Below are 14,950 nucleotides of genomic sequence, written 5' to 3'. Positions count from 1 at the left end.
AATTTGTAGACAATCGTTGGGGTTCAATTTGTTGGCTGATGGTGACAGGGGGGGGAGGGAGGGGGCACCATTTACTCACGGCAGGGGGAAATTGATGCATGGCCAATAACCTTAAGGATGGTCCTTATCATTTCTGATATGTCGGTGGTGTTCATTTCTTTTTGCCAAACCTTAGGATGACTTAAGGGTGCCTGGTGTAATTTAAATTGAATTGACTTAAGGGTGCATGGCCAAATTATTCATTTCTTTAACCTTATGAATAATTTGAATTGTATAGGCCTTTGTGTAATAGCATTAATTTTATTAACATTGATGGATGATTCTTAAATGCATTGAATTTTCTTCAAAATTATACTCTAATTTGTGTTTTTGAATTGTTTTTGCTTCCAAGCTAACTGAAACAATAAAAACTAGGCTTGTTTTTTATCCTTGATTGATACAAGCAACAACTAATCAAATGTTTATGAAGAAATTATTGGAGTCATAAATTAAGTAATGCTGGAAAAAGATGTAGGGAGTCTCCACCTTCCCAATTTATGTTGGATGATATTATATTTTTCCCTCCAAGGAAACTATCACTATTTGTCTGAACAAAGTGAATCAAGTAATAAAAATATTTTAGTTATTTCTTTGGACGGCTAACTTTGTTGCTCTGTGATGAAGGAGCACTCTTCATTAAAGAATGTCATAGTTCCTACATAGATAGGGTATTATCATTTTATGGTGACACATTTTGAACCTTTTCTAACATTGTTACATTGGTTTTGTCAGTAAACATGTTAGATAGTTTAATGTCATAGTGAGGGATGAGTACTAGAATTGCCTTGAGTGGATGTGCGCTTATTTTGTGTCTGTTGAAGTTCAATTACTATTATGTGGACAAGATTGCACCTGATACTGTGTACAAAACTGTTCGCATACCCCATTTGGCCCCTTCAAATAACAACTATGTATACTTTTGAGTTGTACAATCACAAGAATCAGAAGGCTTAAGTTGGCTAGGTGGGGCCAGATACATGATATTTTTTTGAACTTGTGATACAACAAGTTCAAGCATTTGTGGTTCTGTTTTCTCCCCTAAATATTAATTTGGATTTATGCATTCTACTACTAATTTCTGTAACTGTGATGCACACATCTTGAAATTTAAACCTCAATGCCAATTCTCAATTCTGAATTTTGCTTGATTTGTGTTTACACATCTTTCTTCATCTCTGTATGCATATCGTATGTTCTGCTGTCCATTGTTTGTCTCCATCTTTCTTATTTCATTTGTAAGTGATAACATTTTTTTTATTGTTTAGGAAGTTTGGTCGTGCAATTGCCAAGTTAATTTTTGAGGGGATGGTTATCGAGTGCAAGCTTCGAGAGGAATCTGCTGCCATTCTGGGCTCAGTCAATAGTGGGAGGATAATTAATCCACTTAGCAACCAGGACATTTTCCTTATGCAAAAGGTTTATTTTTCATATGCTGTGCATTTATTTTAATTTTTTAACATATTCCATTATGTTTTGATATGTATTTGTTATCTCAACAAAGAAATTAACTTTCAAAAACCCTCGTTTTTTGGCTTGATATTTTCATACAAACTTGTGCTAGCTCTACTCCACAACATCTAGATTGGCAGGAGCCAATTTTTAAGTTGAGAACCCTATTAGGATGTTGATGAATGGATAAGGCCTATGTTGATGAGACAATTTGCTCATTAGCATTATGTAGTGAGATTGTATATTCCATAAATGTTACACCCATTTACATTTCCAAACGTGTGGAAAAACGACTTCTGCCAAGAAACAAATTTTCTTGATTGTGGTGTTTTTTTCTGATTTCCAACCATATGCAGTTCATGTATCAACCCCCAATAACATGTAAAGTAATATAAGTAGTCAGGAAACTTTTGTTTAAGGGTTAAATCCCTTTGTCTGGAAAAAAGGTTGAATTCCTTTGTAGGTGATAGCCAAGGGTCCTTGTCTAGCCAACCAATCCACTATCATAAACATGTAGGTAAGCACACAACTTGCTATCCAACTTTAGGTGAATACCCTTGCATCTCAAGTGCCGAGTTCATGAACTTATTTGTTTGTGGCACTTTGCAATGAGATGCCCAGTTTATTATAAATCCCAACTTGTTAATCATGTAACTCTAGAGTTCAAGGACAAAACTAAAGCCACCACTCTTGCATTTCAATGTTGAGAGTGACATAAAGATCCACCAAACATTAATTCTTTTTGCAGACTAAGTATCAAAGAGTTAAATTTCCATGTTTACTAAAAGATTATGCTTTTAGGAAAGGGACCAACAATGTAATTTAAGCTTCTCAACATTCCCCTTCTTGTAGACCCTTTCAATTGTGCACAGCATTTGGATAGACTTAACTAACTCCGTAATGTAGAAAAGAGTGCACAACAAACATGAATAATGGGAAAACAAACAAATACGGGAAGACCATAATATCGTATATCCTGAGATCAAAGCTTTGAAAGGTCAGAGAATAGACAAGGTTAATCATCTAAATCTTCTAGTCACCCTGCTATTTTAATATTTGTATGTGTTTGGTGCAGCTATAAAGGAAAGTTTGACCATATCTGAGGAGCAAGTTGAGAGTATTAGTAATATAAAAGACAGTTATCTATAATTCTAATATCTTAAATTTTTGGGTTAGTGGTAAGTTAAACATGATACTAGAGCTATGGCTTCTTGAACCCAAAAATAGCCATCAAATTTCTCATTGTTCTTTCATGTGAACCCCTCATGTAAATGTGGCATGCAGATAGATGCACTGAGGTGGGATAAGAATGCAAAACAAAATATGAATAATAGTGGAACAGCCACACAAAACATGACTTAAACTTATTACTATAACACTACAAGTCCTTGGACAGAATTTAGTTGAAGGTGACTCACTGACCCTTGAGTTGATGGGACCAGCTAACAATACCCAAGACTTCTGCAGTAAACTACCAATGTGGGATTGGATCGTGACAAACTCCCATTCTTTAATACATGATGTCCTTACTGGGCTAAAAATATCATATCCTGATCTGACCCAAATCAGTCTCCAAACACTTTTCTTGGCCTGCAGCATCTTGATAATCTTCCCTGTTGGCTTTAATACCACTTGTAACACCACGGTTTCTCACCCAAAAATGCTAGCTAAAGTGACTCACAGGACCAAGTACTATGCCCAAAGTCTCACTAGTAAACTGCCAATGTGGGATTGGGTCATGACACTTACCTCCTAGAACTAGAGCTCAAAAACCATATTTTATTTACCTCTTATTGAAAAAGTTTAAACTATTCAAATGATTGGTGTAAAATAATATGACTGAAAGTGCTAACAAGTTTAGGAAGATGATTTTCTATGTACTTGTTTTATGGCGTGAAAAGTTCAATTATGGTATGAATCCACATTAGCAAGTGAAGTGTATTTTCATGGATATGTTGCTTGTGAAAATTTTTGTCAACATTCGCGTTGAAGATCATATCATCAGGACTGAAGAAGCTTGGTTATCTACATAGAAATGCATTTTGTTGGCTGGAGCTGTAGTTTTTGTTTTGGTTTAGCAGAATGCTGAATCTTACCCATGTTATTGCTTTTGCTTTTCTTTTGAAAACTATGTTTTTCTTCTCTCATTTCCTTTAATGTTGGAGTTCATGTTTCATTCTCATGTGACAGCCTCTTTCATCTAATCTTACAATATGCTCTTTGCTTTCTCTGAGGAGAAACTTTCATTTTGTTGTGTGATGTGTTCTTTTCAGGGTAACGTAATATTTTTGGGCTTAGGTAACAGTTTTCTAGATTTCAAGTTCCTTAATTTGTATTATGATGATACATTCTCTGAATGACTCCCTGACTTGTATCATATGACCATTTTATGTTCCCTTCTTGAGCACCTCACTTAGTCACGTTGCTTCTCTATTGAAATTCATTTGATTAACTTGGTAAATCACCCTCCTATTCTACACTGTATAATCTACTTCTGTTTCATATTTTTTTAAAGTCACCATTGCCAAGAGCTAGCTGGTCTGTTTTGCATTATGTCCATTTGGACTTTGGCTTACCTATGCTGTATCTTCAACTTACCCTGAGTGTTAGCATCCTCCAGTTTTTGGTATGGTAACTTCTTGTTTTGAACACAGTTCTTCTATGCATAAAAGTATTGTTTTTAGACATTTGGTCTATAGCAGGAATGTCAAGGTTATGCCAATGCTTTACAGATTTCTGCTTGGCAGGAGGCTTTCAGTGAGGATATTTCTTCCTGTTTCATTCTTGAACTTAGGCTCATATTTTCTTCATTATGGGACTTCTTTTCTTACTACTAATGAGTATTCTTTATGTGTTTATTGCTGTTCTGTTTGTTAAATGGGATTATTATTGTCGTAAGGTGGTGATTTTCATTTATTTTACCTTTTTCTAATCTGCATGTGGGAGTTGTACATGCGATCGACTACTAGTTTCTGTTATACTTTGATGTTTTCTTTGCCTGTTATTTGTGGTCTCAAACAGGTCCCTTTGCCCCTAGTTTGAGAAATTTTGGTGGATGGCCGTGTTATTTGTTATCCATTTTGAGTATGTTGAACTACCTAAAAACAATATCCTTTTCACTTTGGGGGCTATCGAAGAAGCATATTTTTGTTCACCTAAAAGATGTTGATCATTTGCTTCTTCATGATTGCATCTTAATGTTTATTTCAACACTAATTGGTTATTTACAAACTCTCAACAGAAGTCCATTGATCTTAGTTTGCTCTCTTTCTTCTTAGACTAGTCAAAAGGATTAAAGGACTGATATGTTCAAAAGTTTGATTATTCTAGACTGGAGGTTGTTTCATAAACTGGACTATACGTTGCAACACACATTGACACTTGTTTAGTATTTGAAAGTTCAAATTTTAAGCTATAAACTTTTCCATTGGGGTTACAATCATAAGTGACATTGTATGGTCTTCAATATTCAGTGAGAAGTTAGGTATCTCTTTGAAGAAGAAAGGATAATTTTTTTTATTCATCTCTGCTGTACATCTGGGATACATTTATACAGAGAAAAGAAATCCCTAACTGATTCTAATCTCCTACAAATCTCCAATCAATGGAAAAGGAAACTAACTGATTCTAATCTCCGACAAATCTCTAATCAACAGAAAAGGAAACCTAACTGCACATTCCTAACATATCATTGCCGTATATTCCTAATATATCATTGCCTAAATGGTGTAAATTAAGATTTAAATGACTGTAAGTCTACACTCCCCCTCAAACTGGGGTAAAGATATTGTTCATCCCAAGCTTGGAACTCTGATCTTCGAAATATTTTTGTGGAAAGGCTTTAGTTAGGATATTTGCAACCAGAGAGCTTGTTGGTGTGTAGGCGAGCTTGATGACATTCTCTTCAAGTTTTTCTTTGATGAAGTGACGATCAATCTCCACATGCTTAGTCCTGTCATGGTGCACAAGGTTATTGGCAATACTAATGGCTGACTGGTTGTCACAAAAAAATTTCATAGGGCCTTAGATCTTTACTCCAAGTTTTTCAAGTACCCTTTTTATCCAAATCCCTTCCCACATACCATGTGCCATGGTGCGGAACTCCTCTTCAACACTACTCCTAGAGACTGTTGGTTGTTTCTTCCTTCTTCAAGTGACAAGGTTCCCCCAAACATAGGTGTAATACCCAGATGTTGACCTTCGATTTGTAATAGAACCAACCCAGTCCGCATCACTATGGATTTCTACTTCTCGGTTGGAACCTTTCCTGAAGAAGAGACCCTTTCCCGGAGCGAGTTTCAAGTATCTCAAGATTCTGTGAACTGCTTCCATATGTTCGTCCCTTGGATCATTCATGTATTGGCTCACAACACTAACTGAAAATCTGATGTCAGGTCTAGTGTGAGAAAGATATATAAGTTTACCAAATAACCTTTGATACTGACTCTTATCCATTGGAGCACGGAGCACCCATCTCCTCTTTCTCAAGCTTGGTAATGGCTTCCACTGGGGTGTTGGCTGGTTTACACCCTAGCATCTCACACTCCTTTAATAGATCCAAGATGTTAAAACTAGGAGCACTAGAAACATTGACTTGGGCCAAATTTTAACACACACATACTTCTTGATTCACGTCACAAACAAAAAATAAGATAGAAACAGAATTGAAATAGAGACAAGACATGCAAACCACAAGAACACCAACGATTATATTGGTTTAGATCACAAATGTGATCCTACATCCAGCCTTTAGTCAGAGAGCAATCCACTAAGATTCTTGATGAAATCAGTACAAGACTTTGACACTCGCACAAGCTCATCCCACTTGATACACGAGAACTCTCACTATGAGATTACAAGTCTATCTTCTCTAGCTTTCTCTCACAATACAGCCTTGCGCACCACAATGAAATGATCAATCATATCGGTCTTCGGCAGTTTACCCCACGCCTCTTATTTATAGACACAAGGGCGTGAGTTACAAGAGATGAAAAAACACGGGCCAATTCCCTATCTATCCCTCACTAATTAAACATACAATTAGACTATATTTCCTAATTGCCACTGTCGCATATAATCCTCAATAGGAAGTCTGAGTCCTTCTAATCTTTGCAATCACTTAATGCAAAACTTGAATAACACAAGACATATTTTCTTTGGGACACAAATATTCCATTGCTAGATCTAGCCACTTCCATCCCTAGGAAATATGGGAGATTTCTTACGTCTTTGATCTCAGAACTCCTTGGCAAGCGTTTTCTTTAGACCAAAATGTGTGTCCAAATTTTGAATGCAAGCTCGAAGAGCGATAGGGTCGAAACCCGTAACAAGAATATCATTAACATACACCAATATGAATAGAACATGCTTAGCAATCCTTTTAATAAATAGAGATGCATCCAAAACAACCCTTATAAACTCCCAATTTTGCAATGTTGTTCTCAACTTTGTGTACCAAGCTCGAGGGGCTTGTTTAAGGCCATACAATGACTTTTTCAATTTACACACATGAGAAGGAAACTGAGAGTTTTCAAAGCCCTCTAACTGTGTCATGTAAACTTCTTCAACTAAGTCTCCATTAAGAAAAGCATTATTAACATTTACTTGTTGAATGTCCCAACCAAAAGTGACAGTCATAGAGAATAAAACTCGAATGGTAGGAGCCTTAATAATAGGACTAAATGTCTCAGCATAGTCTATCCCAAGAATTTGGAGAAAACCCTTGGCTACCAATCGGGCATTGTACTTAAGAATCGACCCATCAAAATTATATTTGATTCTAAACACCCACTTGCAACCAATGATGTTCATATCAGAAGAAAAAGGAACAAGATCCCATGTGTGATTATGTTGCAGTACAAAAAACTCTTCTGACATGGCCTTATGCCAATGAGTATCTAGTGAGGAGAGGTGACAGTAAGTTGTTTAGTTTTGGATCGAGTGATCATAGGATGAATGTAGAAGGAATTAACCTCGACTAGTTTGATTTACAAATTTAATTAGTTATCCTGTTGTGTTGCTGTTGTATTTAGAAGGTTGTGTTAGTTAAGTTGTTAAACAGTTGCTGTAAGTTGTAATAGTTTGTTTGTAAGGATAGCTGGTGTACATATATATCCAGCTATGCCTTATTTCTTCATTCAACTAATTTAGGTTCATTTTCGACTTCTTTTTCTCATTTCTTTGTCTCTCTTTCTATCTTACTCCTTGAAGCCCTAACTTTACATTGTATAAGAGCTATTGACTAGCGTCCATGGCTATTAAGCATGAATCCAGTTCTTCTTCCTTGCCTCATCCTTCCTCCTCTCTGTCATCAGAATCGCAATTCGATTTCTCCTCGATTGCAAAGGCTTTTAACTTCGTTCCAATCAAGCTGGACACCAGCAATTATCTCTTTTGGAAGGAGCAAGTTTTGGCAATAGTTAGGGCATTCGATTTGTTGTCATTCATTAACAAGTCTCCACCACCGGTGAAATATATTCCAGATTCTACATGTATGGATCAGATTCGCCGATAGTTAATCCTACCTTCACCAATTGGATCTAATACGATCAATTGTTGCTAGGATGGCTCTTCTCCACGATGGATAAGGAGGTACTCGCATAAGTGATTCATTGTGAATCATCTGCGGATGTATGGCTTTCACTTGAAAATCTTTATTCACAGCAAATGGTAGCGAAGTCTTTTCAGTTGAAGCAACAATTACGATTGATTAAGAAGGATTCTGTTTCTGTCAATAAGTATATTCTGAAAATCAAAACTATAGGTCATGCACTAGCTATTATTGGTGAACCCCTAAGTGACAAAGATTTATTGTTAGCCATTCTAAATGGCCTTGATCATGATTATGAGACTGTGGTTAGTCTCATTACATATCAGATGGATGATATAAATTTGGAGAAGGTTCAGTATTTGCTATTAATGATGAGCAACGTTTAGCAGCCAAGAATTTATCTGTTTCATCGGTTAATTTTGATTTTGTTGCTTCATCATTTATGAATGTCAATGTTGCTTCATATTCGTCTAGAAATGGTAATGGGTCTGGTAATAATAGAGAAGGATTTATGTCTCGTGGAGGTAATTGCCAGAATAGAGGAGGAATAAGTTGTGGTAGGTTTGGTGGTAGAAGAATATACTGTCAACTTTGTGGAAAACCTGGTTATTTTGTGGACAAATGTTATCATCGGTTTGATAGGAATTTTCAACGAGTTCCTAATCAGAATTTTGGTAGAGGTGGTTCTCTTGTGCAATCTGATCCACAAGTATATATTGCTGGTCAAAATGAGTCTAACGAAACTTTTATGGATGAAGTAGGGTCTATGTCAGGTACTCACTGTGGCATTTTGCCTTAGACCTCCTATCATGGCAACTCCCCTTGGTTTGTTGATTTTGGAGCAACCAACTAATTACAACCAATCTTAAGAATCTATCACTTCACTTTCCATACACTGGTGCTGATAAAGTTGCCATTGGTGATGGTAAGAGATTGTCTATTTCTAATGTTGGTATCAGTCAATTATCCACTCCAATTAGTCCAAATTCTTTCACTTGCTTACCTAATGTTCTTCATGTTCCTAATATGAAGAAAAGTCTCATTAGTGTCTCTCAGCTCACTAAAGATAATAATGTTGTTGTTAATTCTGATTCCTGTTTGGTTAAGGACAAGGACTCTGAACTAGTGTTACTTCAAGAAACTCTTAAAGATGGTCTTTATCAGTTTTTTTTTTTTGAAAAATGTGAGCTCAATATATTAATGAAAGTATAGAAGATGTACATCAAAGACACGGAACAAGAGAGTTCCAAACAAAACTATACCGACCAAAACACCCCCCCCCCCCCCCCCCCCCCCCCGAACACAAGCCATTAGGGGACAATGGCAACCCAAAACTGACATTCAAGCCAATAAGCCTAGAAGAGGGAGAAGAACCTAGCGGCCCAGAGTGGAGGCTGACATGATAACCTGATTGATGCCAGCATTTGCTCATGCTATCAAGTCCAAACAACCTACAAATTCTGCAGCTCCTGTTTCTGTTTCTTGTAATAAATGTAAAAGACAGAATCTGCTTTCTTCAGTTCTGTCCTCTAGTGTAAATGTAGCCCACACAAACAATGTATGGCAGCAATGGCATGCCAAATTAGGGCATCCGTCATCTCTTGTACCGCAGTCAATTCTGAATAAAATTCATGTTTCTTGTTCAAAGTTTGATGTTTCCTTCTATGATTCTTGTAAAGTTGGAAAATCATATCAGCTTCCCTTTGTTAATTGTTCAATTACAGCGAAGAAACCTTTGGAATTAGTCTATTCTGATTTGTGGGGTCCTTCTCCTATTATTTCCACTGAAGGGTACAAATATTACATAATCTTTGTTGATGCTCACACTAGATGCACATGGCTATACCCATTGAAACTCAAATCTGATGCCTTAGCCACTTTTGTAACCTTTCACAAATTTGCTGAGTTACAATACAACTCCAAACTTAAAGCTCTCCAAACTGATAATTGTGGAGAATTTACAGCCTTTTTGCCTTATCTTCAAAACCATGGTATTCAACCTCGATTTACATGTTCTCATACACACCAACAAAATAGTGTTGTCGAAAGAAAACGCATACATATAGCTGAGATGGACCTCACATTATTAGCTCGTGCTCATATGCCATTGAAGTTTTGGGTAGAGGCCTTCCAAACGGCTGTCTGCACCATCAATCTTTTACCTTTACAATTTCATTCTCCATTTGAACTTCTTTACCACAAACAGCCTAACTATATGTAGCTACAACCCTTTGGATGTGCTTTTTTTCCCATCCTATAACAAGCATAAATTTGATTTTTACTCCACTAAATGTGTTTTTCTTGGTTATAGCCATGTACAAGTAGGGTATAAATGTTTGCATCCCTCCTGTAGAGTCTGTCTCTAGACATGTTCAATTCAATCCTGATGAATATCCCTATCCACTTTTGTTTTATCTTCTTCTTGTTCTTCCTCTCAAAGTCAATTTGTTTTCCCTGGCCCTTCTACTACTCTTCTTCATTCCCTTCCTACTGTTTCTTCTAATTCTTCGTCTCCTCAAGTAGCACAGTCCCCTGCTCCCATCTTGTCTTCTTCTATATCTGCTTGTCTCTAGACTTATCAATCTGTTCAACAATCTTTACCTATATCTAGGGTTGCTCTAGCTCCTTCAGTTCATCCTATGATCACTTGATCCAAAGCTAAACAATTTACTGTCACCTCTCCTCATGTCCTAGTGAGTACCCTAGAACCTAGTTCAGTCCATGAAGCACTCTTAGATACTCATTGGCATAAGGCCAATGCAGAAGAGTTTTTCGACTGCAACGTAATCACACATGGCAATGAGGACAGACAGAGACTTGAATACACGGAAACTATGATGATAGACGACACACAACATGACTATCGGACTGAGGAACTGTCCAAGGGGATGCCGGAGATGGAAGGAATGCCGGTGATGAGAGTCGGGAAAGGTTAATGAACACGAACCCTAAACCTACTCTGATACCATGAAGAAGAAAAGATAATTTTTTCATTCATCTTTGCTGTACATCAGGGATACATTTATACAGATAAAAGAAATCCGTAACTGATTCTAATCTCCTACAAATCTCCAATCAACAGAAAAGGAAACCTAACTGTACATCCCTAACATATCATTGCTGTATATTCCTAATATATCATTGCCTAAATGGTGTAAATTAAGATTTAAATGACCATAAATCTACACTCTTTTTGAATTTAGGCTCTTAAGGGGATGTTTTAACATGTAATTGAATGTTGTTTTATCTAATGCTGTTGATGAAAGGTCCATCAGAAGTGTTGATCACAATCATCTTAAAGAGTGCAAGTGAAACATTTGATTGGAGAAGTATAGCTAAGAACACAATTTTTTTCTTGTAGACTGTTGGTGGGGTAGTTGCATGATATGTTCACCAGCCTTGGCCCATAATGGGTTGGGTTGTGTTTCTGTGTGTTTGATAGCCCAAGTTAGTTTTTGAACAAGATAGGGTTTTGGGGTGAATAACTCTGACAACGATTTCATTATTCTCTAAGGTATGTATAGGGAAGACATTTCCTAATCTAGGATATTGACTGTAAGAAAAAATTTAAATAATTCCTAAGCTATAAATGGATACAATAGGTAAGATAAACCAGAAGATAAATACCAAAAATACTGATGTCATTCCCATTAATTTTGGGTCCACTAATTCAGGAATCTCCAACAGTTTATTATACTGGAATTGTTGATTAAATAATTAATTTCATTATTTGGATTTTTTCTCTCCGCCCTACATTAGTGTACTTATTTTCTTGCTTGCTTATTCTTGGTCATTAATTCTTTTTTTTCCTTTTTCTTTTTCAAAACTATGGCTCCTGATAAATTGCAGTACCGTCTAGATACTTATCTTGTTCATTTGGTTGACATCATTCAGTAATAACTTATCAGTCAGTGGTCTCATCTGTTTTTAGGCTGTGTCTGAAAAAGATGAACTCGAAACTGAGAGAACTTCTGCAAGTGTTGAAGTTGATATTTCTTCGAGTAACCAAGAGGTTAAGTTATTGGTGAAGGTATTTTTATTTCCCTTGATATTTAAGCTGCCAGTGCTGATAAATTATTAGCGGATCCTCTGAGATCAGTTAACATTGTATTTGGACATTTCTTCATCAGTTTAATGCTATTTGACTTTCTAACTCAGGTCATGCTTCAGCCACTTGTGGTTACCTATGATTCAAAGTTTTTATGGAATGTCCTGGAGTTCTATAATGTGCTAGAAACCTTTGAATTTCATCATGAAAGGGTAAGCATTAATGTGGATTCTGGAAATTCGCAAAATTACTCTTAAGTTGTAGACAGATAGAAGTTATGTAGACCCTATATTAGATTATATGAACTCTGTTTTCATTCCACAATGTCTGTAGGTTCATGTTTAACCCTTTCTGTAGCTTCCTATTCTGTTGACTTTTTAAAGGCACTGTATACTAGAATATTTAGCACTGTCTTCTCAATGAAAAGATTGTCAGTAGAGCATATTATACCTTATTGTCCTTCAGTAATACTTGAATTAGTTTGACAAATTTTTCTATGAATGTGTGCTAGTATGCTTTCATAATCTGTTAAAACAGTTAAAAGGCTATCTTTCTATCTCAAATTTAGTCTGTTAAAACATGTGTGCTAGTACGCTTTCATAATGTCATAGATTTTCTCCCATCACAGGTCATGTTGTCCCTAAATGGATTTGAGGATGTAAGGGCACGTCTACTGGCAAAAGCTGAGTGAGTGTCACCATCTAATTTTGTTTTATTATTTTGATTTATGAATTAGGAATTTTTTTTTATATTATTAGTAAACAAGGAGCACACTTTCCTTTATATTGGTTGTTTTGGCTTACATTAACAAGTTTTGGGAATGGCAAGTGTTCAAAAACAAACTAAAACCTAAATTAATGTATATGTTAAATAATGATTGAGTATTGGAACACTTGTACTAGCTCATTCAGGTAAGGGACACAAAAGTACAATTTGATAAACTTACTATAAACAGTTATGCCCATTGAAGTCAAATAAGTTGTCAGTAATGTTATTTTCAATGCTTAAGAAGATAAAAAGTACACAGTTATGTAATTACTCTGTTGTGATAAGAATCCACACTTTGGACTTCTCTTAATAGATGTTCAGAGATTCGCTGAGTTCTATCATATTTCTTGTTTTTTGCTCGTCTATCATAAATTTCCCCATTTCGTCCATCGAAAAATTTCAAAATACATGCAAAGTTTGCTTTTCCTTGATTCATTGCATTATTTACAATCCTTGAGAGTGGTTTCACCTTGAGCCTATTCTTTTCTTTCTTTTAATTTTGTTCCTCTTTTCTGTGCATTTCATGGATGAATCTGGGATAATTTGACATCTAGATTTATGCATACACCATACATCAATATCTAGATGGGACAGAGCATTCTTGAAGATGGAACAACATGATGAAAAAGATGAATAAGGTATGGAAGAAAATTTGGGCAGAGAATAAGGGTTCTGAAAAGAGTAGTTTGAAAATAAAAGTTAGAAAACAATGTGGATTTTTATAAATAAGCTGTTTGTTTCCTTAACATAACACTAAATTTTCAACATGATTCTGATAGACATTTCCAATGAAACATTCAAAGTTTAAACTCTCATTTTTTTGGTATGTATATACGAAACACAATTTTCTGCTATTTGAATTTAAGAAATTATAAATGTCATTGTGAGAGTGATTGGGAGAGAACTTAAGAGATTAGTCTCTCAATTCTATTATTTATAGGCTAATTACAATCAATGATGGAGCTAATCATGGAGATAATTACAGCCTAGCAAATTACCCTAATTATCAGCTAATCATCAGTTGACTATATACATATTCTATACATGGAAGAGAATAAATCTCAATCCCCGTCAAGTTGGAACTTATATATCATATGCGTCAAGTTTGTTATAAATGTAGTTTCTCCGAGAACCCCTAAGTGACTTTGTGAAGGCATCTGCTAGTTGATCATTGAAGTTGACAAATTCAATGACAATAACACCTTCATCTAGTTTTTCTCTGATAAAGTGACAGTCAATCTCAATATAATTGGTCCTTTCATGAAATATTGGATTTGAGGCGATATGGAGTGTAACTTGATTGTCACACACAAGTTTCATGGGAGACTCTCCACACAACTTTAGTTCTTGAAGAAGTTGTTTGAGCAATATAAGCTCACATGTCGCATTAGCCATGGCTCGATACTCTACTTTGGCACTTGACCTTGATCGCACATTCTACTTTTTTCTTTTCCAAGAAACCAAATTACTTCCAATCAGAATACAATACCCTAAAGTAGATCTCTGATCAAAGGGAGATCCTACCCAGTCAGCATCTGAACATCACCAAATCTTTGAATGTCACCTATCCTCATAGAGCAGTCCTTTCCTTGGTGCACTCTTGATATACTTCAGAATACAAAGAACAACATCCCAATGAGAGTTGCATGAGGAGTTGAGAAACTGACTGACCACACTCACAATGAAAGAGATGTCTAGTCCTGTTACTGTGAGATAATTTAGCTTTCCCACTAGTTTCCAATATCTCCTAGGGTCTGATAATAGCTCCCCCTGACCTAGTAGAAGTTTCACGTTAGGATCTGTTGGAGTGTTGACTGGTTTGGAATCTAATAGACCAGTTTCTTCCAGGATATCCAGTGCATACTTTCTCTATGAAATAGAAATACCATGTCTCGATTGAGCCACCTCAATACCCAAGAAGTATATAAGTTGCTCCATATCTTTTGTCTGAAAATGTGTGAACAGGTGTTCCTTTAGCTGCTATATGCCTACCTGATCAATCCCAGTGGTGATAATGTCGTCTACATAAAGCACGAGGTAGATGCATTGTTGCACTGGTGAGTGTCGATAAAAAACAAAGTGTTTGGCTTCACTCT

The 14,950-nt window shown here is 36.1% G+C and overlaps 1 protein-coding gene across 8 annotated transcripts in view; it reads left to right on the top strand.

Annotated features, from left to right (window-relative positions):
• LOC127808127 (uncharacterized) overlaps window positions 1-14,950 on the top strand; it is a 146,683-nt gene that overhangs the window by 68,757 nt on the left and 62,976 nt on the right. For 7 of the 8 annotated variants that reach the window (XR_008024873.1, XM_052346513.1, XM_052346516.1 and 4 more), the window contains 4 exons: window positions 1,305-1,455; window positions 11,970-12,068; window positions 12,197-12,298; window positions 12,715-12,773. Coding sequence is in view for 7 of the 8 variants with exons in the window: in XM_052346513.1 (XP_052202473.1) it covers window positions 1,305-1,455; window positions 11,970-12,068; window positions 12,197-12,298; window positions 12,715-12,773 (411 nt within the window). In the remaining variant the exon portion in view is untranslated. The remainder of the gene's footprint in view (window positions 1-1,304; window positions 1,456-11,969; window positions 12,069-12,196; window positions 12,299-12,714; window positions 12,774-14,950) is intronic. The other variant, XM_052346519.1, reaches the window with a different exon arrangement.

Source organism: Diospyros lotus, chromosome 8 (genome assembly GCF_014633365.1).
Source record: "Diospyros lotus cultivar Yz01 chromosome 8, ASM1463336v1, whole genome shotgun sequence".
Classification (NCBI taxonomy): domain Eukaryota; kingdom Viridiplantae; phylum Streptophyta; class Magnoliopsida; order Ericales; family Ebenaceae; genus Diospyros; species Diospyros lotus.
The sequence above is the reverse complement of the archived record's forward strand: the minus strand, read 5'-3'. Positions and strand labels throughout refer to the sequence as shown.